The following is a 22018-nucleotide window of genomic DNA, read 5'->3' as shown; positions in this document are numbered from 1 at the left end:
ATATAGATAAAGCTTAAAAAAACTATTAGAAAATAAAAGCAGTGAACAGTGGTTCCATGCTCATAATTCAGCTTCATACCCCTAGAACAAGCTTTTGTCCTAGTAATAAAAACATTGCAGCTTAGGCCTGAGACTTCCCACAAGGTTAGACCCACCAATGGCATGAAATCAGAGAACTTCATCTTTAAACTGCTCTAAAGTTAGTGGCTGTAGGCTGTTGCATATGGCTGTACTTTAGGCTGCTGATCAGTTTTTTAAATCAAACCAATTTTGAACACACAATGTGTGTGTTCCTGCTTTCCTGTTATTGTGTATATTATATCTTTCCAACTTCCCTATCCCTCTCATCTCTCCATCTATCTCTCCCTCCCTCTCTCCTCTCAGGATACAGTGACGCCAGTGAAAGCTTTTTAACACCATCCACAGTTTAATGATGTGAGTAGAAGAGAGAGGGTGTGAATACCAACACCAGGACTGATATGTGGAGGAAAAAACCATAGTGGTTCATTGCTGCCTGTATTCCCTGCAAATAACAGAGGTGGGTACACCTTGCTTGCCTGGAGCCTTGCACATCTCTCGAAAGGGTGAGTTAATGAAAAGTTGTGGGTCATCAATCATGAGCTACTGCAGCTGTGGGGGGAACTACAAGTACCAGTAAGTCTTTTCCTCAGTGGTCAGTACTATCTTATTTCATCCAAACTTGTACCCTAATACATTTATTTGTTTTAACCGAGCGTTCATGTTGACTGAGCAGACACCTCCAGCATCAACCATTACAGATGAAGCAACAAAAGGACTTTTCCCAGGACTCTATTTCCCAAAACTGATTAGATAGGGGGTACCAGCTAAGATTACAGACAAGCCATTAAAATGTGTTTGCTTCCCAATCCATCCACAATTTATTTTATTTTTACCGCCAGCCTTACTCCAATATAGCAGAAGGTATGGGCAATTCACTAAAGCATGACACATGCACCTTTTTTCATTTTATATTTTTTTGACTTTTTTGAGTTATTTGATAAAATTTGTGTTTTTTTTTCATTTCTCTAGCTCACTAAAGAGATTACAGTAGGTGTTATTCAGAATACTTCTGTCTGAATCTAAAAGTTCTTGGAGGTATTTATTTTGGAAAACAGGAAAGCAGCCATTTCAGGTAAAACTTATTATCCTATTTCATTCATACAAAAAAGGGAGGATGATTCTACACCCACTATGCAGTATGTTTTTGTGAAATTAACATTGTCAATGTGATAATTGTGTGATAAAATTAAAAAAAAAACTGTTTAAACAACTAATATAGCTTAGTAAATAAACCTTCCTATATAATAATTATTTATTAACAACGGTTTAATCTTTTGCATAAACAAAACGTGTTTACCATTAGTGATGTTTGACTGTGGATGTTGCCAGAGACAATATTTTTTTTTATGACTTGCCTAAAGTACACTTGTACTCAGCCTATAGACATTTAAATAAATTAATATTCTTAACAAGAGCTTGAAAACAGGCTATTTACCTTTCTAGCCTAATGTGCTTGGAAACAATTCATTCTAAAAAAAACAACATAGACTTTAAGGCTAGGTTTTGAGCCTGTGGTGAGAACAAGGGTTCCTGCCCAGGTCCCAGCAGATGGCACCTTGTCAGCCCCTTGGTCTTCTACACTGATGCAGCAGATCTCCAGTGCGGGCAGCAGGCAGCAGTGAGCAGTACTGAACCGCTCACAGGCCACCCACATTCATTCTCTACTGGGCTGCTGAAGAAGCAGTTCAGTGCAACAAGAACATAGTCGCCATACTGAAACTTCAGCATCAGGCTGAACATAGCCTAAAAAGCCAGTTTCTAGGCTTTCATTAGAAGTTTGGCAAGCTGGCAGGCATCTGCTCCCATAAAAACTATACAGATAAGGGATGCTGGGAGTTTCTGTTTTCATCCAAGGTCAGTTGGGCTTGTTTTCATTTTTTACTGATTGTTTACAATGTGTATAAATGTGAGCCTAGTCAGGGGACAGGTTCACTTTAAAGTAATTATAAAAGTTTCCATTAGAAATTATGTCCATGTATTGCATCCCGAGCACTACAATTATATCTATCTGCAGTATGGCACAGTCTATTTTGCAATAGAAAATATTTGTGCACAAATTCAATTATATTATAGTTACGCACACTTCACTCCACTCAAAGTGGAGCCTGCAGTTCAGAGGATTAAACTAAAGACTGAGTACAATATATTCATATGTTTTTACTTTGCAGTTGTCAGAAGATGAGTGAGAGTGCAGCCATCAGCCCCGAGGCATTAGTGAGAAATTCAGAACGCCTGCCTCCTATGAAAAAAACAGCCAAACTTCACTATGGCGAAAACATAATAGAGCAAGGTAAGATATTACTTTATTATATTGGACAAACTGATAGGGAATCTTGCGGCACAACATACAATAAAACATTTAATGTCCTGCTTTAAGACAAAGCTGTTGAAGTACATTGGCATTAATTGCACCATATTGATTAAATTAATTCTTTCATGGATGTGCATACAAAAATGGTGTACACGGGGAAAGTGGAGTGGAGCAGTAGAGCAAACAGAATGTGAGTATAAGTAAGTAGTGGTGAATAACTTTATTTGCATGTAATAAAAAATTAACTTACATTAATTGCATGGATGTACAACTTGATGGGGTTAAAAACAAATCAATAGGCTTTGCTTTCAGGCAAACAACTTGTGCTTACTGGAATTTGCCATGGGAGCTCAAACTGCCTAACCCCAAAAGATATAAAATATGCTTCTGACTCTAAATAGCATGGGTCAAAAATCTATGAGGTCACCATCACATTAGAGGTCAATCAGCCAAATCCTAAGGAACCCCCCAGCAACCTATGAACAAACTCCAGGGTTCCACAAAACTCTGGTTGAGAATAGCTATTCTGGAGAATGAACAACTGTAATGGAGATTACATTTTACATTGAAAGCATACACCATTAAGAATAGAGGGAAGTCCAATTCAAAATGAATTTTATTGCTGAAAAAATAATAAAAATTCAATAATTTGAATTTAATAAGAAGCTAAGGGTTGCATTTTTAAATTGTTCCCATATCAGTTTTACCTAGAAGTTGTCCCTTTGAAGATATTGCATTTCCTATTGTACTTCTGTGTTCTTTTGATAATTAGCCACTAGGTGGCAGAAAAGAGTTTGAAAGAGCATTGAAACGAGTAAGGAATAGGGATGCGAATAGCTGTGTGCAAAAATACAGCCTAACTGAAAGGAATTATTTAAAAAAAAACATCCTATAGAATCCTGTTTATTTACAAGACAATTGGTGTTATTATTCTTCCTTATATCCTGAAAATGATATCCAAATCTTTCCTTTAATCTCTTGGTGGTGTGTTTTACATATTTAACCTTCCATTACATATCGGCCAGAATGTGTCAATTCCCTGAATATATTATTCTATGTGTCTTCTGTGTAATGATTTTGTTTAATGACTGTTCCTGTACAAAAATAACTAGAACATGTATATTTACACATATTTTCACTCTTGTACCAGCTGATTTTTTAGGTTTAGAATTAAGCAAACTTTATGCATGATATGTATTATCACATCAATCCAAGATTCATTTTTTCAGCTTAACTGCATTGCAGAATCCTATTCTAGTTAATTGTTTCCATAGAAAAGTTCATATTACATGTATGTGATGACAATTTTAAACTGCAATAATTAATTTTTATCTGTAGGCTTTTATCTGTAGAGCCAAGGTTAGCTCAAATGTGTCACAAATTTTTCCACTAATGTCCTACTGATGTTTCCAAAGTTTCATCAGCTACAAATAATACATTTTAATAAATCAAAGTAGTACTTGAAAACAGAGGTTACTGCTTTCAAATTTGCGGTGTCCTGCCAACAAACCCATAAACAGGTTAACATAGGTGGGTGTAAATTTTGAATTCATGAAAGCACAACACCTCTGGAGATAAATCTCATCAAAGACAAGATAGGGGCAGTATAAGTGTGAGAGGCTGCATCTAATCTAAAATCTTTTCTAAATTCTTATTTAAAGACCTTCCCTTTTCGGGCATTTTCATGTCTACTTTCAAATTAAAAACAAAAGAGGGGGAGGGTTCAAAAACCAGGGACTTTAAAGGCATTCAGAAATTAATTGGTGTACATTTTTACAAAGAAATCCAACAAACAAATTTTATTCAATAACAATAAAAAAAACTCTTAAAAACAATGTAGGTATATACATATACAAATATAAAATCAGGCTAAATAAATTCAACACGTTTCTCGGATCAAATAGTCCCAGCCTACAATTACAAACATTTTATACATATGCTCAAAAGAATATAGATAACCACCTAAGTATTATAGCGATAACAATCTTTTTACCAACCTATCTGTGTTTTTTATTTTCGCTCTTCCCACTGGAATGGTCCGGTCAGGTATCAATGTCCTTAATGTCTGTCACAAATTGTGACATCAAAAGGAGATAATCTATTTCTTGAACATCAAAGAGCATTAGGTTCTCTACAATCCAATAAGAGGATAGTCATTAGGTCATCAGATAAAGGAGGGATTATAGTAATCCAAGACAAAGAGGACTATAGACATATGTGCATAGATATTTTGAAAAATAATGAATGGTATAAGAATATTTCAAGACAAGAAGTAGAGGAATTCTATAGTGAATACTATTCCAATATTACCAAAGCTAGAAAAAATTAGACAATTGATGAAAAAGTATACAATACTTTGAATATTAAACATCCTAAGTTGGCAACCTTTTATGCATTGCCTAAGGTGCACAAAAATTTAACACATCCACCAGGACGTCCGATTGTTTCAGGAGTAGGCAATATAACATCTGAGGCTAGCTACTTGGTGGATCAGTATCTAAGGCTCTTTGTATTGAATCTACCCTCCTACTAAAAAGATATCTTGGATGTATTAAAACTAATTGATGACATAAACTTACCTGATAATGCGATACTTTAACAATAGATGTGAAAACACTGTACTCCAGTATACCGCATGATATAGGGTTGAACACTATGAGGAAATTTCTATCAACTACAAGTAGAAACTTGCAGCCCGAAAATGAATCTGTGCTGACGTTGCTAAATTACATACTTACCCATAATGTCTTTTTTATCCATGAGAAGATTTACCTCCAGGTACAGGGAGTGGATACGGGGACCTATTGTGCCCCCACTTATGCCAACCTGTACCTGGGGGGGTGGGAGAAGGAGGTTTTTTCAGGCTAATCCTTATCCATGTACATGCATCATATTTTAGTTTGGCGCAGGTACAATGATGATATTTTGTGATTTGGCAGGGTCCCCGTTAATGACTTGAAGAGTTTTTTCTAAAATTACAAGGTAATTCTTATAACCTTAGGTTTTACCATGCAATGCAGAAATACATCTATCCCATTTTTGGATCTAGAATTGGGCATTAGTACAGAACAAGCTCAAACCTTCTCCTTATACAGAAAACCAACATCAGGCAACACTATCCTCATGGCCAACAGTGCGCACCCAAAACCCCTAACTAAGAGCAACTCCTATTCCCAATGCCTCAGACTAAAAAGAAATTGCTCAAAAGAAGATTATTTTAAAATTGCAGCATAAGGCCTAAAACAGAGATTAATGGAGAGGAGATATAGCAAAACTACATTAAGGAAAGCTTTCAACAAAGTTCAGCAAATTCAAAAATGTACAGACTTAATCTTTAAAGGGAAAATGCCAATTTCAGATCAAAAAGAGAAAATATGTATAGTCATAAAATTCTCTTCACAACACAATGAACTTAGAGACATTTGCCAACGGTTTTGGCCAATTTTACAAGCAGACAAAAAGCTAAGTAGGCTTATAGGACAAGGACCTGTTTTCGTTTATAGTAAATCAACCTCACCAAGAGATAGGCTGGTTCACAGCCATTTCGGTGAAGGTTCTGAGCCCTCAAAATGGGAATTATTGGATGGAACGGTCGCATGTGGAAACTGTGGCCAATGTGAGTGGATCTACTCCCAAGTAGATTCACTAGCTGTCCCAGCAAAAGTTAAACCTAGGATACATAGGAAAGTTACTTGCCGAACGCAGGGTATAATATACCTGGCCTTCTGTGAATGCGGCGATACTATATTGGCAAAACTAAGAGGTATTTCATCAAGCGCAATTATGAACATGTGTATAATGTTAAAAGTGGAAAAATCATAACACCTTTGAGTTACCACATGGGCACGTCATAACTTTAATATCAACAAAATTAGGTTTTTGGCCCTTGAATGTGTTCCTCAAAATATAAGAGGAGGGAACTTTGATAAGAGCATTTTACAGAAAGAAGCCAGGTGGGTCTATGAATTGAGAGCTACTGAACCACAAGGGCTTAATGAGATAGTCAGTTATAAATCATTTCTTTGAGGTTAATAGGAGGTTAAGGGATAAGGGATGGGGTATCTTCATATATGTACACATAGTATACTCAGGCATTACTGCAAAATAAGGTAGGGCCGATAGTGTGGATATATGGTATCATACATATTAGTTCTACCTGTAACATATAAACCTGTGTAACCAACTGCACTTATCATTAAATATTTTGGATATAGGGCTATTTGCAAAATTATTTATAGAGTAACATATTCCTTTTTCATTAAGGGTTTTTTTCTTTCCCTCCTCTGGATGGTTGGCTGGGTATTGTTTCCTGTAGAACCTCCAGCATTTGTTGTTTTTCTGCTAGACGCTGCCATAATGGACTTATGGCAGTGGGAGGGCGCATCCTTATTTGGTTGCATCCTCCCACTGCATTGATGATTGCCAGTTTATCCCCTGTGGGGAAGGGCTGCCCTGTCCTATTAGCCAAGGACCAGCAATGTCTCGCTTTGTGGAGGTCTGAGATGTGTGATCAGTCTACCCCCCGATGTTACGAGGTGCCTCTCTTCTTTATGATGCTGTGACTACAGTGTGATGGTGTGCTCAATCCCGAAAGTAAGAGGGGCATACCACCAATGTGAGGGGCTTACCACAATTGTGACGGACGTTTTGAAAAAATTACACTCTCTCCAAATATAAAAGCAACAGGTAGAATTTGTTCTAACTCCAGCGGGTCTGTCCTGTCCAGCAGGCTTGGCAGCTATGAGCATGGCATTCTGAGGTACCATTTATGGTGCATTTCCTATTGCAAATTGTGGGTAGATTTTGATATATACTTAGAACTAGTAGTTGGTGATCTAATACATTTTAATCAGTTGGATTATAACAATCGTTAGATTAAACTTCTTGAAATTAGCTATTGTAATGTGTTTTACACAGAATGACCCTGGTTGGCAATAGGGAATAATGAATAGATGTGTACTCTTAAAGAACTTGGCGATTATCATTGCTATCCTGTAGTGCTGAGCAAGGTAAGATAAGAGCAAGTCTGTACTGTTGATGATAACTCATACTTTTTGGCACTGTCTGTGGTTGGCACCATATGTAATGGAGAATTCAGTTTTTAGTACCTATCACTGGAGGGGGTGATAGGATCATTTTACAGCTGTAAGCTTCTAGTTTTATATACTTTGGTGATTGGCTGTAGTTAGCATAAGGTGAATCTGATTATGGGCATTTTGAGACTCTTGTACCCTTGAACTATCAAATTCATAAAATCACAATTTGTGACAGACATTAAGGACATTAATACCTGACCAGGCCGTTCCAGTGGGAAGAGCGAAAATAAAAATACAGATAGGTTGGTAAAAACATTGTTATTGCTATAATATTTAGGTGGTTATCCATATACTTTTGAGCTTAATGTATAAAATGTTTGTAATTGTAGACTGGGTTTTTCCTGAAGAAGCGGACTATTTGATCCGAGAAACGCATTGCATTTATTCAGCTTGATGTTATATCTGTATATGTATATACCTACATTGTTTTTAAGAGATTTTAATATTGTTATTGAATAAAATTTGTATGTATGTTGGATTTTTTTGTAAAAATGTACACCAATTAATTTCTGAATGCCTTTAAAGTCCCTGGTTTTTGAACCCTCCCCCTCTTTTGTTTCTTGTCTAACTCTAAGGAAATGTGGTATTTGTTATTTGTAGAGGTTTGTCCTTTCAAATATCTTTACTTAATTTAATTAACCCACTGTTGCGTTTTGTACCCGTATGATTTTCAAATGTTCCTGTAGTACTACAAAAGACTTTCGGAGAGTTTGGACATCCTTCAGGCAATGGTCAGAGACAGTACATGTACTACAGGGAGTGTTCGAGTTTGGAGTTAAGCAACAGAAAATAGAGAAACATTTCCTTGAAACTGTTTCTGATCCCTGCCAGTATGGCTTCTTTACAAACTGTTCTTCCATTCTTTGATAAGTAACTAGTGTATGTGGATTGTAATATAAAATGTTTTAACATTCCAGGGACCAATGTGTGATTTCTTTTCTAGTGGATATTCAGACAGTAACAGAGGCTCCACATCACCAGGTCCTCCAAGAGCCACAACCTTCTTGCAAGGAACCAAAATCCTCCCGGAGGATCTCCATAGGGAGCAGCTTGCAAAGTCCTCGGCTGTCTGCCAGCCACATAGAGCAGGCCGCGGGAGATGGTGAGTGTGAGTTTTTTTTATTATGTCCTCCTTTTTTTGACATCAGAATCAAAGTTTCAATTACTATTACAATGCAACACTTTTCAAAATTTTAGTAATATGCACCTAAAATAAATATGTTACCTTAAAGGCATAAACTCCTACTTTCAAATTAGAGTACATAGCTAATTTTTGTGTCGTCCAGGTCTTCCGTTTATCACTTTCTGTATTGTGGGTAAAGCTTAGATGCAGCCAGTGCATGCTGTTAAGTTTTCACTTCACTATAATGTAATATAATGCTCCTTGGAGAAGCTGCTGTCAATCAAAATATTTCAGCTTCCCCCAATGTGTTCAGGAGATTGTGTTGAGGAGAAAATATGTTACATGGATTTGGTGCTTGTAAAGACGGGGTGGCCACACAGAAGAGAGAGAATCAGCTAGCACAGGGGTCACCAACCCCCGATCTGCGTCCCACTGGTGGCCTTCTAACAGGTGGGCCACAGCTTTGGCCAGTGCACCCCCCAGCGGGCTCAGGAGAAAAGCCCCGTTTTGGGCGGCGCACCGGCCAAAGCCACAGACCATGTCTCCGGTATGAATCGCAGGCTCAGACCTGAAATGGGAGAGTGGGCGGGTTCTGGCATCATGATGTCACTCTGGGGGGAATTTTCTTTCCCTTTGATTGACACACGGCTCCCCGCGCATGCACGGTTCGGAGTCAGTGCATTTAGTGGTCCGTAAGCTCCAAAAGGTTGGGGACCACTGAGCTAGCATATCTTTGCCACTAAAAAGATGAAACTGGCTACTGACTGGCAGGCTCACCAGGTTTTTTACTATGATATTTTAAAAATAGCACAAAGCAGATAGTAATATACCATTTACCTGATTTAAAAGTGGAAGTGGAAAATAGATTTTTTATATAATATAAGAAATAAATGTGTACAGCGGGAGAGCTGGAAGTGCTGTGAAGATTTAACATGATGGGGTTCCTGCTGCCAATATCTTAGCTGTTTGTGATCCCTTCTCCTTATCCCTTTACAGCACAGGGGTGATTGGTGTACAAGAATGTAGGAACACCTTTGCAAACCTTCAGCAGTTTGAATTGTTCACCTGTATATTTTACCAGTATTTAACTGACTGGCGAGAGTTGCCTTTTTAGTACTTATTTTATCCCCTGCTCTTTCCCTGACAGTCTCTGATCTTACAGCCTCCCTGCTTCTGGCATGCCTCTTCTGCCACTTCTCAGACTGTGTTCTTCTCATTCCGGACACCTGTTGTTCTGGCCTGCGTTGTCTCTGCTCCTTCAGCTGCCTCCCTGATCTCTATGACCTGTGCTGTTGTCTGCCATCTTGCTGTAACAATTTTGACTGCGAGTTTCTAGATCTGTGTCATCATACAAGTGAATGCTTAGAACTTGCCATGGAGGTTTCGGAGCTGTGCTATCACTGACTAATCACTAAACTTTTCATCTGTCTGAAACCCATGAGGTTTACTTATTCAGGTTTTTTAGTGCATGTAAAAAAAATGCAAATTATAAAAGGTATTTTATTTTGCTTTTTCTTACTGCCTGTCTATGCTGGATATTTTCAATTACTGTCGCTCCAGGCCAGACCAAGGAAAGATGCAGAGCTAAGGTTATATTTTAAATATTTATTTTAACTACTGCAACTGATGTACGCAGGTCATACATAGCATGTTCCCTTTGCCTCTTTCTGACACTCTACTTCCATTTTGACATTAAATGTGGACTGTCAAAATGAGACTTGGGACTTGCTGTGTATTCTAGCTAGCAGTGGCTTTGTAACATGCTTCTCAACAATGTTTGGAACATGGTGTTAAGCAGCTCCTTTGAGCAATACAATGTAACTTTATTATTTTGTTTTGTTTTTGCTGTTTCATCCATATGATTATCAAAGTAACAATCTGATTTGCATACATAAAAAATTATTCTTGATTACCATTAGTTAACCATTGCCATGCCTATTGACCATCTTACCTTTTTGTCCATTATGTTTTAAACTAATACTATTATTATTAGTTTTTAAGCTTGTATCAATTTTTTCATACTTTTCGAAATGTCTGGTTCATAAAGATTATATAGCTGTGAGAGGTAAATAAAGAAATAAATCCTGTTCATTTAGCAAAGTGAATATTCACATAATTACTGTAAAATTGTTTCACTTAGGCTTAGTCTACACAGACTGATTCCCCAATGTTTAACCTGAGGCTTTTAAAGCCAATGTTTGAAGTCCCCAAGCATTCCAATGGGCTAATCTATACCAGGACGTTTCCTTCAGGCACGTTTTTAAGCTTCATCCTAAACATTACTTGCAACGTTTAAAAAATTAAAACGCAGGAAAAACACAGGAAAATGCATGAAAACGCCTAAAAACGCTACCATTGAACTCAATAGAGGCTTTCACAAGCGTTTTTAAGCTTTTTATGAAAGCTTCTATTGAAAACAATAGGGGCTTTTAAAAACGTTTTTAGCAGGACTTTGGACTCTGGAATCCCCCTTTAATAAGGAGACTCCCAGATCTCCACCACCCCACCCTGGGGAATGAGTACAGGGGTACATAAAACCCCTTACTCATTCCCTGAAAGGGTTAAAATATGTGTAGAAAATTGGACAAGGCTTTATTGTTGAATTAGTTTATTAAATGTGTGTGTGTTTGTGTAACTAAACTTATTTTTTCAGGTTATCCCAATGACAAGATGATTCCCAGGGATGCAATCATGACATGAGCACAGCCATGGGACTCCTCCTGACAGTGAGGGATCGCAGGGCACTAGGGGTTAAATGAGGACAAGGCTCTCCATTCACCTCTATTGCCCTGTGATTGGCTGAGGTTTTACCTTTCTCAGCCATTCAGCACTAGACATGAAAGGGAAGACTTGTGCCCATTCGTCTCTAGTGCTCTGTGATTGGCTGAGAAATAGGAAACCCTGATGACAGCTCAAGCATCGTCAGGATTTCCTTTTCCTCAGCCAATCACGGAGCAGAGCAATTAATGGAGCTCTGCTATGCTAACAGCTTCGCTCCCCTGATTACTCCCGCAGCCCTAGAGGAGCTGTGGTATGTGTTACAGATACAGAACATGTCAAAGCTCCTCTAGGACTGCGGGAGTAATCCGGGGAGCGGAGCTGTCAGCATAGCAGAGCTCCACTGAATACTCTGCTCCCTGATTGGCTGAGGAAAGGGAAATTCTGATGATGCTTGAGCTGTCATCAATGTTTCCTATTTCTCAGCCAATCACAGAGCACTAGAGATGAATGGGCACAAAGCTCCCCATTCAAGTCTAGTGGTGAATGGCTGAGAAATGTAAAACCTCAGCCAATCACAGAGCACTAGAGGTGAATGAAGAGCCTTGTCCTCATTTAACCCCTAGTGCCCAGGGATCCCTCACTGTCTGGAGTCCAATAGCTGTGCTCATGTCAGGATTACAGCCATGGAAATCATCCTGTCATTGAGTTAACCTTTAAAAAAAAAGTTTAGTTACACAAACACACACACATTTAATAAAGTAATTTAACAATAAAGCCTCGTCTAATTTTTTTACACATATTATAACCCTTTCAGGGAATGAGTAAGGGGTTTCATGTACTCATTCCCTGAAAGGGTTAAAAGTAAACCTTTTATAAATGGTTATGTAAAATCATGGCAATTAGCGGTAAACCGTGTCATAGGCGTTTGTAAAAGTTTTTTAAGGTTTTAAAGTTAGGCTTTAAAACGCTTGTAAAAGTGCATAAAAACGCATATAAACATGGTAGGAACGTTTATATGCGTTTTTAAAACCGTTCATGTAGACCCAGCCTTAGATGAGTTAATTGACAGTCATAGCTCTCTCTTTGTTTTTCAGGACTGGTGGGAGCATAACCTGATTCTGCAAAACAGAGAGCTATGTCCATCAGTGGACAAAAGAAAAGAAAAATCTAATTTTTCTTTTGTCTCTCCCAGACAATTGGGTATTTAAAGTGAACACAAGTTGACCTTAATAATTGTTATTAGATTTGCAAAGTGGACTTTCAAGTCCGAGCCCATTACACTTTACTAAATCAACCACAACTGATTTTTAGTTCTAAAACATAGAAAAGGATGAATTTTTACCCACACTTAAAGCAGGTATCCTAGGTAAATGTCAGTGCTGGCACAGAATGGTACCTTGTTTGACATTTCTCACCTTTACTCCTATTTTTCTCTATAGACAGGTGTGCCCGTTGCCTCTTGGCTGGTCTCTTCTGTGAGTTCTCTATTCTGTGCGCTAGTCTCCTCGGATGTGTCAGTTGTGGCCTTTGCAATGATGGTACCCTCTGTAGATGTCTGTGTCCTGATGGGTTATGCTGCTCCAGGCTGTTGTCCTGTGACCCCGACTGCACCATCCTGGATGAGGGCTGCAGTCCTTCTGACTGTCTGGACATATGTCAAGAATGTTGTTCCTTATGTTTTCCCTCCTGAATAAATCCTCTCCCATATTCCTCTAATGCTCGAATACTGTACCTAATACAGTGCTGGATGATTGGCCCATTAAGTCAGATATTCTTTCAGTTTCTTCATTAGATCATGAGCTTTTGGCAATAATCATGTAGTGTTTACTTCAGTGTGTATAATTTGTATAAATTGTACAGGTAAGCCTTGCAACATGATTTTTAGGAAAATATGGTAATCTGACAAGTCGATCATTGGACACACAAATTTAACATTTTTTTTAACTTTTACCACCAACTGTACTGTGTTTGGCTCTGCCTTTTCTGGATATCATTTTAGGATTTGTAAAGGTATTCTTTTTAACTATCACACCATTGTAAAAAATGGTAATACAAAAAGTGAAATCAGAAACAAAATCAAACTGTGTGTGACCAGATTTATGGGGGGTTCCAAAGCAACCAATCATATTTTAGTTTGTTGGAAGCAGATTACTGAAATGAACAAAATGAATTAAACGGTTTGTTGATACAGCTTGCTGCAGTGCATAGATTAGTTTACTAAATAAGCCATATCTTTGCTTAACTAAGGGCTGTCAAGAAGGCTGCTGTGTTTGACTTTCAGCTGTAAATGTAATATAGGCATATCATTTGTTCACTTCCATCTATGTCTGCATGTATCTCTGATTGCTTATTTTTAGGGATTCTCATGTCACATAACAAGTCAAAGTGTTTCCATGTGTATTTTATGCTGCTATAGGAGCTTAATATGCTCCCCAGAAACAAATTATGGACATGAATATTTTTACTTGCTCACTGAACCAAAATTTATGATAATAGTTTATACACTTTGCAGGATCTCATTCCAGTGCTAGTCTTTCTATCAGGCATATAATAGGCATTTCACAGGACTCCAGCCATACCAGTACAAGTAGGGATCTCCTCCCCAATAATTACAGTTAGTACTGGCATTAGCTGAGGTGCAGCACTGAATGAGTAACCACTTAACACTCTAATGCTTCATTTTGCTGCCATGAAATTTGGGGGTTTAGCTTTGCTCCCACTGTCAATGTGGAGTTTTTTTCTTGTGGATAACACCATTTTGCTCACACCAATGATAGGGCTTTTTGTACACCAAGACTTGTTTGACGCCTTATTTCCTCTGTATTAGCCTCGTTCCTTACATGTCTGGGTGGCAGTCAGCTTTATATGTTTCAATATGATCCTGAAAATTATTTGTCAGCACAGTATTGCCCACTGTGTGCACTGGGAGCTGATACAGAAGTCACACACAATACTTACTGTACTGCGTCAGGGTTATCATACCTTTACCCACAAAGCCAGAAACATTGATACTGGTTGACAATCAAAAATCCGGCAACCTCCGGACCTAAGGTGCGCTGGATTTTAAGTTACACTTACCTCTACACACAGACCAGTCTTCCTCTCGCAGCACCTGCGGACATCTGGCACAGTTCCAGAGAGCAGGATGTCTCGACATGTATTTAGTTTAGCATGCAAGACCTAACAGCTGTTTCCTGCAAAACAGCACCATCAAAGCATTAGTGGCCAAACAGTGTACTACAAGCCCTGTATTGAAAATAAATTCATGGCGGGAAACTGAAGGAACCGGATTATCCATGGCCGGATTTTCAATTGTCAAGCTGTATCATTATAGGATTTAATACAATGGCATATAAATAAAAAGGCTGTTCAGTGTAAATCACACCACTTCTGCCTGTGGAATGTGCAGATATCAAGACAAGCATAGTGATAAGTGGTTGCCCAGGGTGAAGGTAATTTCACTAGTGTATTCAGAACACAACAGCACATATAATGAAAGGAAAAAACATAAAATGCATATATATTAAAGTAAAATAATAAACATTATTAATTTTGTTTATAAAATATGACATATTAGCGTTGTACATTGAACATATATTAGATAGCGTTGTACATTGGGGGTTGCACACGACAGACAGGTACAAACAATGACACGGGGAAGCAATAACCCTGCTCATTAGAGTATACAATCCAACAGTCTAAGAATTAAGGTATATGTAATCACAACCACTAAAATTTTATTAAAGCTTTCATATGTTAATATGTCTGAATATATTAAAGTCTAGAAATAATACCTGATCTTGCCATGGCATTCCTTGTTCAGGGATCGTAATAGTGTGACTCTATGTTTCTGATGTAAACTACAAATACCTTTTGCAGCATACTTTACCAGGTTGTCATCATTATGAAAACCACCCGGAGAAATGCCATGAAGCCAAAGCAGGTACAAAAAATAGACAGGAGAGATATATGCACTGGGTACCCTGCTGGAGAGAACAAGGCAAAGTTAGCAGCCTCTAATTCTCCAAATTAGAGTGCTGGATTAGAGACTTCTGCTAATATTAAAATGTATACTTTTTTATTTTGGGATAATGATTATTAAAAACGGATTATAAAAATTGTTGATTAGTTCACTCACCATTGTATTAAAATTGAATCCACTTTTTTCACATTTTATTCCATTTTTTTTATTGTGTTACAATGAAGATTTAGATTAAGTAAGGTAAAAGTGATGGTAATTCAGACCAGTTTTTGAAGAAGTGGATGCTTGTAGCAAGAATTGTAAGGTTTTCAGATGCTACCACTAGGGAGCCACTTAAGAATTAATCTTTTTTAGCAAGTTAAATACAAAAACATGGAGTACTGAATACATGCAATATTATTATTAAACAGAATTTGCATGGCGCCAACATATTACGCAGCGCAGTACTTAGGGTAGAATGTAGAATTAAATTTCATTGTGTTATATACTGAGGTACACTCACTCTGATTACATTACAGTCTATATTCATGAGTACTAGAATTGTAGGTGGAGTTAGATTTCCAAATCTTTACCAGTTGCACCTAGGAATAAGTGATTTATCTCAAGTCATTATGTAGCATACATCCCCAAGGGTGACATCATGTGTTATCATAGAAACTATATTAGTTTGTTCTTTGTCAAAGGACTTACAATTTGTTACAGAAGTAATACGGTTTGAATAGTGCCTGTATATAATTTAGATTAACAGCTGAATCATTGTATGTACTACCAAAATCTTCTAATAAAATGTGCTGTAGTAGATACAGCAATAAGATGTGAGTATATCCTTAGTGCTATGCATTTTAGATAAACAAAAAATGTGAGTAATTAAACATCTATGTTGCAATATGTTTGTATATTAATGTCTAGATTTCAAGGTGCTCAAAAGCATCCCTCTTAATCCGGTTGCCTCCTGGGAACTTGTCTGGTTGTACCAAAGAGTACACCATGGGTGAAGTTCAGGTTCATACACACACGTAGTAGTGGACCAGACAAAAAGAAAGATGACTGTTGTTGCTCCAAAAAAGCACAAGTTTTGTTTCCACGACCAGTGATGTAACATTTTTACAGTGTTCCTTCTTCTTCCTGGTTTTCCTCCTCCGGTGTTGAGGGTATGAAGATGGCTTCAGGAGCCCTCTTTACTCTTGATGCATGGATCCAGGCAAGAGAATGATCAGTGAGGACAGTCTGTGTAGTTCCTGGACTAAGACATGGTCCCCAATTTGAACGGGTGTGTTGGTTTCTGTAAGGGAAAAGGAAACGTAGAAGATACATCACCAAGATTGCTGTTCAATATCCTTATTAATTGAGCAACATAATGTCTTGGTATCTGCTCCAAGTCTCCTGGCACTAAGACCCTTGTACTTGAAAACTGCCACAGAACGTGGGGTCTGTATGGCCTCCAAAAGTAAAGCAATCAGCTGGGCATGGGCAAAAAAATTGCCATCTGTTTTAACAAAACCCCCGCGGGACCAGATAGTTCCAAAATCATTGACAACCCCAAAAGCATAGCAAGAACCAGAATGTAAATGTTTACATCCTGTCCTGTAAATTTGAGACACGCTCTTGTACGAGCGATGAGTTCTGCTGCTTGTGCTGAGTTAACAACAAGGAGGGATGACTCATGGACTATGTCTGGTAGTTCCACAACAGCATAACCTGCCATATATTGGCCATCAGAGGGACAGCTGCAGGAGCCATCTACAAAAATGTCCCGGGCACCTGGGATGGGTTTTGAACACAAGACTTTCCGGGGAGAAGTCTCTATCTGTATTGTGTGTGTGCAATCATGAGTAAGGGCGTTTGGGATATGATCTTGTAATAAATGTTGAAAGATTGGTAGGGGATCTTGTGTTTCGGGTACCTGTCAGTATGTGCTCATACCCAGATAATCATTGTGCTGTGAGATGTTGAGTAGAAAAATGTTTCAGAAGATTAAGAACAGAATGTGAAGAGTGTACAGTTGTAGGATGTCCTAAAGTTATGGTGTTAGACATTTCCACAGCCATTGCAAGGGCAGCCAGTGACCTTGAGGCAGGTCAGCATGCCGTGGACAACAGGTGGCAGCACCTTAGATAAATATGCCACAGAGCATGGTCCACCTCCATGCTCTTGTTCTACTACTGCCACCATGGTCTCACAATTTTCTTTAGCATAAACGTGAACCCCAACGTTCGGGTTTGTGACAATTGTTTCAACATATGAAAAGCAGAGATCATTTCATCAGTCCAACGTATTTTGTCAGGCATATTAGTTTTTGTTGAAGCCTGCAAAATGTGATCATAAAATGAACAATCAGGAATCCTCTGTCAGACATAATTAACAACACCCAAAAATGACAACATTTGTTTCTTTGTAACAGTTACAGGCAAATTGCATATAGCTCCTACATGATCTGGTGAGGGCCCCCCCATACCCTCAGATATGACAAAACCCAGATATTGAACTGTGGGTTGAACAAACTGCATCTTTTGACGAGAATCATTTAAGCCAGCATCAGACAAATATTGCAACAGTGAAATAGTGTCTTGTGTGACCCTTGACCACAGAGCATCAATTCATCAGTATATTGTAATGAAAATGTACCATGGCTTGGGTTCCAGCTATGAAGAACATAAAAAATGACAACAGAAAAAGCTGCAGGAGAATCATTAAACTCCTGTGGCAAGCGCATCCATGTATATTGTTGTCCTTGAAAAATTAAAGCAATCATGCTAAGTCAATGACAGAGAAATAATTAGCTGTGGCAAGGATGGATGTGGGGATGGTGTTTATGTCTGGCATGACGTGAATTATCAAATTATTGATTCCCTGAAGGTCTTGTACAAAACCATAAGTACCGTCCTGTTTGGGGACAGGGTTTATGGGAGTATTATAAGGGGATATAATAGGTCTAAAATGATGAAGGAGTAAGTTCCACCAAAGATAGTTGCCTCAGAGGTTTGAATTGCGTACACTCTGGTGTACCCAGCCTGGATTAGTGCTAAGGAACAATCGGAAGAGAAAGACAAAGACAGGCTTTTGTGGGACACAGTGATTTTCTTTTAAGACAAAATAAATGTTTATCACCCATCTGCCCCTTTACCAATGTTCTTTGATTCCAGGGTACCTTTAGCTCTTCTTTTTTCATTACCCTTAAGATCTCTGCAACATGTAAACCAGGAACATTTGTTTTGTCTTACCAGGTAATGATACCTTGGCGCCATCTGTTTGCCATTTAATGTACATATAAGTAATAATAACACAATGATCTTTGAATACTCCTATCTATACTCCTCTTGGTTTTAGATTTTGTTATTCATGCACAATCCAAGGGCTTAAAGTCTTTGCCAAAAGCCTAATGTCTACCCCTCTCAAAGCATCCTCATCCAGATTTGCCCCCTTGGAACTTTACATTACACATCCCATATTAAGTAAGTACATTATTATTAGCTTTTTCCCTTTATTGGATAAATAACACAATAGGCCAGTCGAATATTGATATATATATTTTATTTAGAACCCATAACCTGTCATCACCTATTACAATCATGGAAGAACAACATCACTTTCTCTTTCTACAATTGCGGGATTAGCCCTTAATGTGAGTAGAATTTACACACTTATAATAAATTATTCTACTAACCTATCTCTCTTCAATATATAGTCTACCAGTATTCTCATTTTTGTTTCTCTTTTTATTATGTAGTACTTTTACTATTGGACTTTGTGACTAAGCCATATTCCAAGTAGTAACTGGTGTCAAGTCTTTCCTGGCAAAAAGGTTTCAGCATTATTATCAAGTAAGCCCCTAAATAATTGGTGGCATCTTAACACCCTGATACTGCTTTAAACATATTCCATTGTTTATATTTTTTACATATTTCTCTCTTGTTATAACTCTTAAGGTCTCCCAACTAACCCCTAAAGGATGGAAGCCCTAGAAAAAAGTGTATTGCTGTAAACGGGACTCACCAATAACACTACTCATGCACTTTTATGAAATTAGGATACCGATGTTAGTTTAGTACTACCATAAGGGCCTCTGTTTAGTTTTAGGATTTTCAACTAAAATGAAATGTAAATATTTTAAGAAAATCACTGTGCCCCACAAAAGCCTATCTTTTCTTTCTCTTCCGATTGTTCTTTAGGTCTACAATGACATTGCATGTTATTGAATCTAAAGGTTGAATTATCATTTGATTACCCACAGTAAAGAATGGCATATTTTATAACAGGACTCAGGCTTGCACCGCTTCGCTTGGTTATGGGTGAAAAAACACTTTGGGAGCTTACTGCAGCATCACGAGATGCACGTGGACATGGTGCTATCAGGTACAGCTGGATCAACAGAGGGGGATGCAACGCCGGGGGCTGGAACCATAGGATCTAATTGGTTTCTGCCCCCCTCCTGCTGCACTGTTAGATAAGCAGCATAACCTTCTTCCAAGTCTTTATTTAGGACGGGATATAAGGCTGTGTAATGAGGGGGCTGCTTAGAGTCTGAATCAGGGATCTGTATCTCATGTGATTTAAAATAAGTGACTAATAGTAACCACATTTTAGCACAATCTCACATATATTTCATGCTCCATTGTGGCTTTTACCTTTCATTCCCTCTGTCCAGCCTGCTATAATATTCACCTATGGGTCTGTGTAAAAAGTGCCAGCTACTCTCAAATTTTTTAGGAGTCTCCCCCATTAAGGGGTTTGGCTCCTCTGGAGTTTCCTTTGCAGCAGGTCTAGGAACATCACAAGCTGTTTTTTTACCTTTGTGAGTTCAGGTGCACCAGGGTCCTTCCCCTTTACCTTGGGAATTTCTCATGGCTTTCCTGAGTGCAAGTGTTTACACACACCAAAAGCAAAGAAGCCAAGCACAAAAAAATCACAGAAACAATATACACAAAAAAAGAACCCCCTATATTTTAGATCAATTCCTTGCAAGAAAAAGGTCCTATAAACTGTTAAAAAATACAGTGGGCGCTCATAATTCTATCTATCTCTCCATGGCTACCTAAGCCTGGGATTTCCTTACAGCTACCTAAACTGCTGTGGCTACCTAAGCCCTTTATCTCTGGCAATCCTATTAATCGGAAAGCAAATAGAGGAAAATACAATTCTCTACTTACCTTTCCTGATGAATAGGATCCCACTTACTGACATCAGAAAACTGTTAGGTCTTTTGACAACTTCTATCTTACAAAGAAGATATCTCAGTTAGTGCTAACCCAGTAACAGAAACCACAGCACACAGAGTCAATGGTTAACTGTTACAATTTTATTGTTGAAAAGCTCCTGTTTATATATGTTATTACACAGGAATTGCCTATCATCCCAGACCATCTATGAGTCCTCGCCAACCAGCTTCCTGTATTGGCTCCAGCTACTTCCTTGCAACAAAGTCTGCTTGGAACACTCCAAGGCCATGTTGGAAGATAAGAGATATACAAGAATTTGCAATCCTTACCAAAAAAACTATCCTCGTCTAAAAATGAAGGAAGCTTTCAACTATCATATTAGGAAGATGGCGGCGATTATTAACAAAATGGTGCCGATCAGGTCAATAATTGCTTACACCACCTTGTTACAATGACACACAAGGACTCCTTTGAAATGAACCTAATTACAATTATAATATCTATTTAAAATAATATTAAGTGAAAATCCTATAATGTATGTCTAACATAAGACCCTGACATATATATTTTTGCTTTTAGAAACATTAAAACAAAAATATACTAATTATCCAAATAAACCAATATTCAAATAAATCCAAATAAACGTGCGCATCAAAAAAAGTATATTACCTAACACTATGAATCTTTACTGTCTTCATGATCTATGGTCACAGAAATATCTTCCAGGAGTGTTGGAAGCCTGGTTGCTTTATCTGGGTATATCTACTGGCCCTTTTCTGACACTATTCATATAGGGGCCCAGTGATGAAACCAAAATATGGCATTTGTCATATAGCACTTATGATTGTGTTGGATGTAGATAAAGGAAAATTGTTGCCATACTTACCTGTAATTTTCCTTTCCTGCCAACTCCTCCTCACCGTGCACCTATGGGGTCATCTCCGCCCCTGTGACCCCCCAGGATCATCTATCCTGATAAAAAGGCCCTACCTCCAAGTCCACTCTATTCAGTATTAAGTCCTGCGACAGGACAAAAAGAGGGAGGGAACTACACTGTCAGGAGGGATTGCCAAGAAAAGAAAATTAGGGGTAAGTATGACAACAATTTTCCCATTTCCTGGTACTCCTCCTGCCAGCACACCTATGGGGATGTATCAAGCAAACAAAAAAATATAAAAAATATACTCAACACCAGTTTATATTGCTGCACAAATTAAACTATTTATTTATATGTGTCTCCTAATTTTTATGAACACATATCTCTTTTTTTTTTTTTTTTTTAAATCTTTTTCAATGCTGAATGTATTGCAGATGAGCCAAAGGTTGAATCTGTATCTAATGAAAGTATTGGGCAACTGGCTGCTTTGCATATCGTTCCCATTGAAGTTTTTGTGTAGGAATCCCAGAATGCAGACATGCCCCCTTTTGAGTTGGCTTTAATTTTTTGTGGTGGAGTCAAGTGAAGGGTTAAAATAGCTAATCTAACTTGAGCCATATATGTTCCTGTAAGGAAGTTGTATTTCTTCTCCTGTCTACTCAGTTTAATTG

At 38.1% G+C, this 22018-nt stretch overlaps 1 protein-coding gene and 1 long non-coding RNA gene across 6 annotated transcripts; one reads left to right on the top strand and one right to left on the bottom strand.

The window, feature by feature from the left end:
- The first annotated feature begins 403 nt into the window (after nt 1–403).
- Nucleotides 404–15346, top strand: MDFIC2 (MyoD family inhibitor domain containing 2). Of its 4 annotated transcripts, XM_072429861.1 has the most exons (5): nt 404–538; nt 1051–2371; nt 8432–8596; nt 9759–10200; nt 12772–15346. In XM_072429861.1, exons 2-4 carry the CDS (start codon nt 2233–2235, stop codon nt 10013–10015), a joined length of 561 nt encoding a protein of 186 aa, XP_072285962.1. In that variant the 5' UTR covers nt 404–538; nt 1051–2232; the 3' UTR covers nt 10016–10200; nt 12772–15346. The 4 variants fall into 4 exon arrangements, 3 of the variants coding, with proteins under 3 accessions (XP_072285962.1, XP_072285963.1, XP_072285961.1); XM_072429862.1 differs by lacking the exon at nt 404–538 and having other exon boundaries at nt 595–2371; nt 8432–8590; XM_072429860.1 differs by lacking the exon at nt 404–538 and having other exon boundaries at nt 595–2371.
- Nucleotides 15347–15493: 147 nt separating this feature from the next.
- LOC140343263 (uncharacterized) lies at nt 15494–20600 on the bottom strand. 2 transcript variants are annotated; one of them, XR_011923288.1, is made up of 2 exons: nt 20462–20600; nt 15494–16596 (listed from the first exon to the last, which is right to left on the bottom strand). It is a non-coding gene; the product is annotated as an uncharacterized lncRNA (long non-coding RNA). The 2 variants fall into 2 exon arrangements; XR_011923287.1 differs by having other exon boundaries at nt 20103–20588.
- Between the last annotated feature and the right edge of the window lie 1418 nt (nt 20601–22018).

This window comes from Pyxicephalus adspersus, chromosome Z (assembly GCF_032062135.1).
Source record: "Pyxicephalus adspersus chromosome Z, UCB_Pads_2.0, whole genome shotgun sequence".
NCBI classification, from domain to species: domain Eukaryota; kingdom Metazoa; phylum Chordata; class Amphibia; order Anura; family Pyxicephalidae; genus Pyxicephalus; species Pyxicephalus adspersus.
Note: the sequence above shows the minus strand (reverse complement) of the source record. Positions and strands in the feature narration are given on the sequence as shown.

Coding starts and splice junctions, on each gene's coding strand:
- MDFIC2 (XM_072429861.1), top strand. CDS start 2,233: ATGTTTTTACTTTGCAGTTGTCAGAAGATGAGTGAGAGTGCAGCCATC. Junction 2,372..8,431: donor CGAAAACATAATAGAGCAAG/GTAAGATATTAC, acceptor TTTCTTTTCTAG/TGGATATTCAGACAGTAACA. Junction 8,597..9,758: donor GGCCGCGGGAGATGGTGAGT/GTGAGTTTTTTT, acceptor TTTCCCTGACAG/TCTCTGATCTTACAGCCTCC.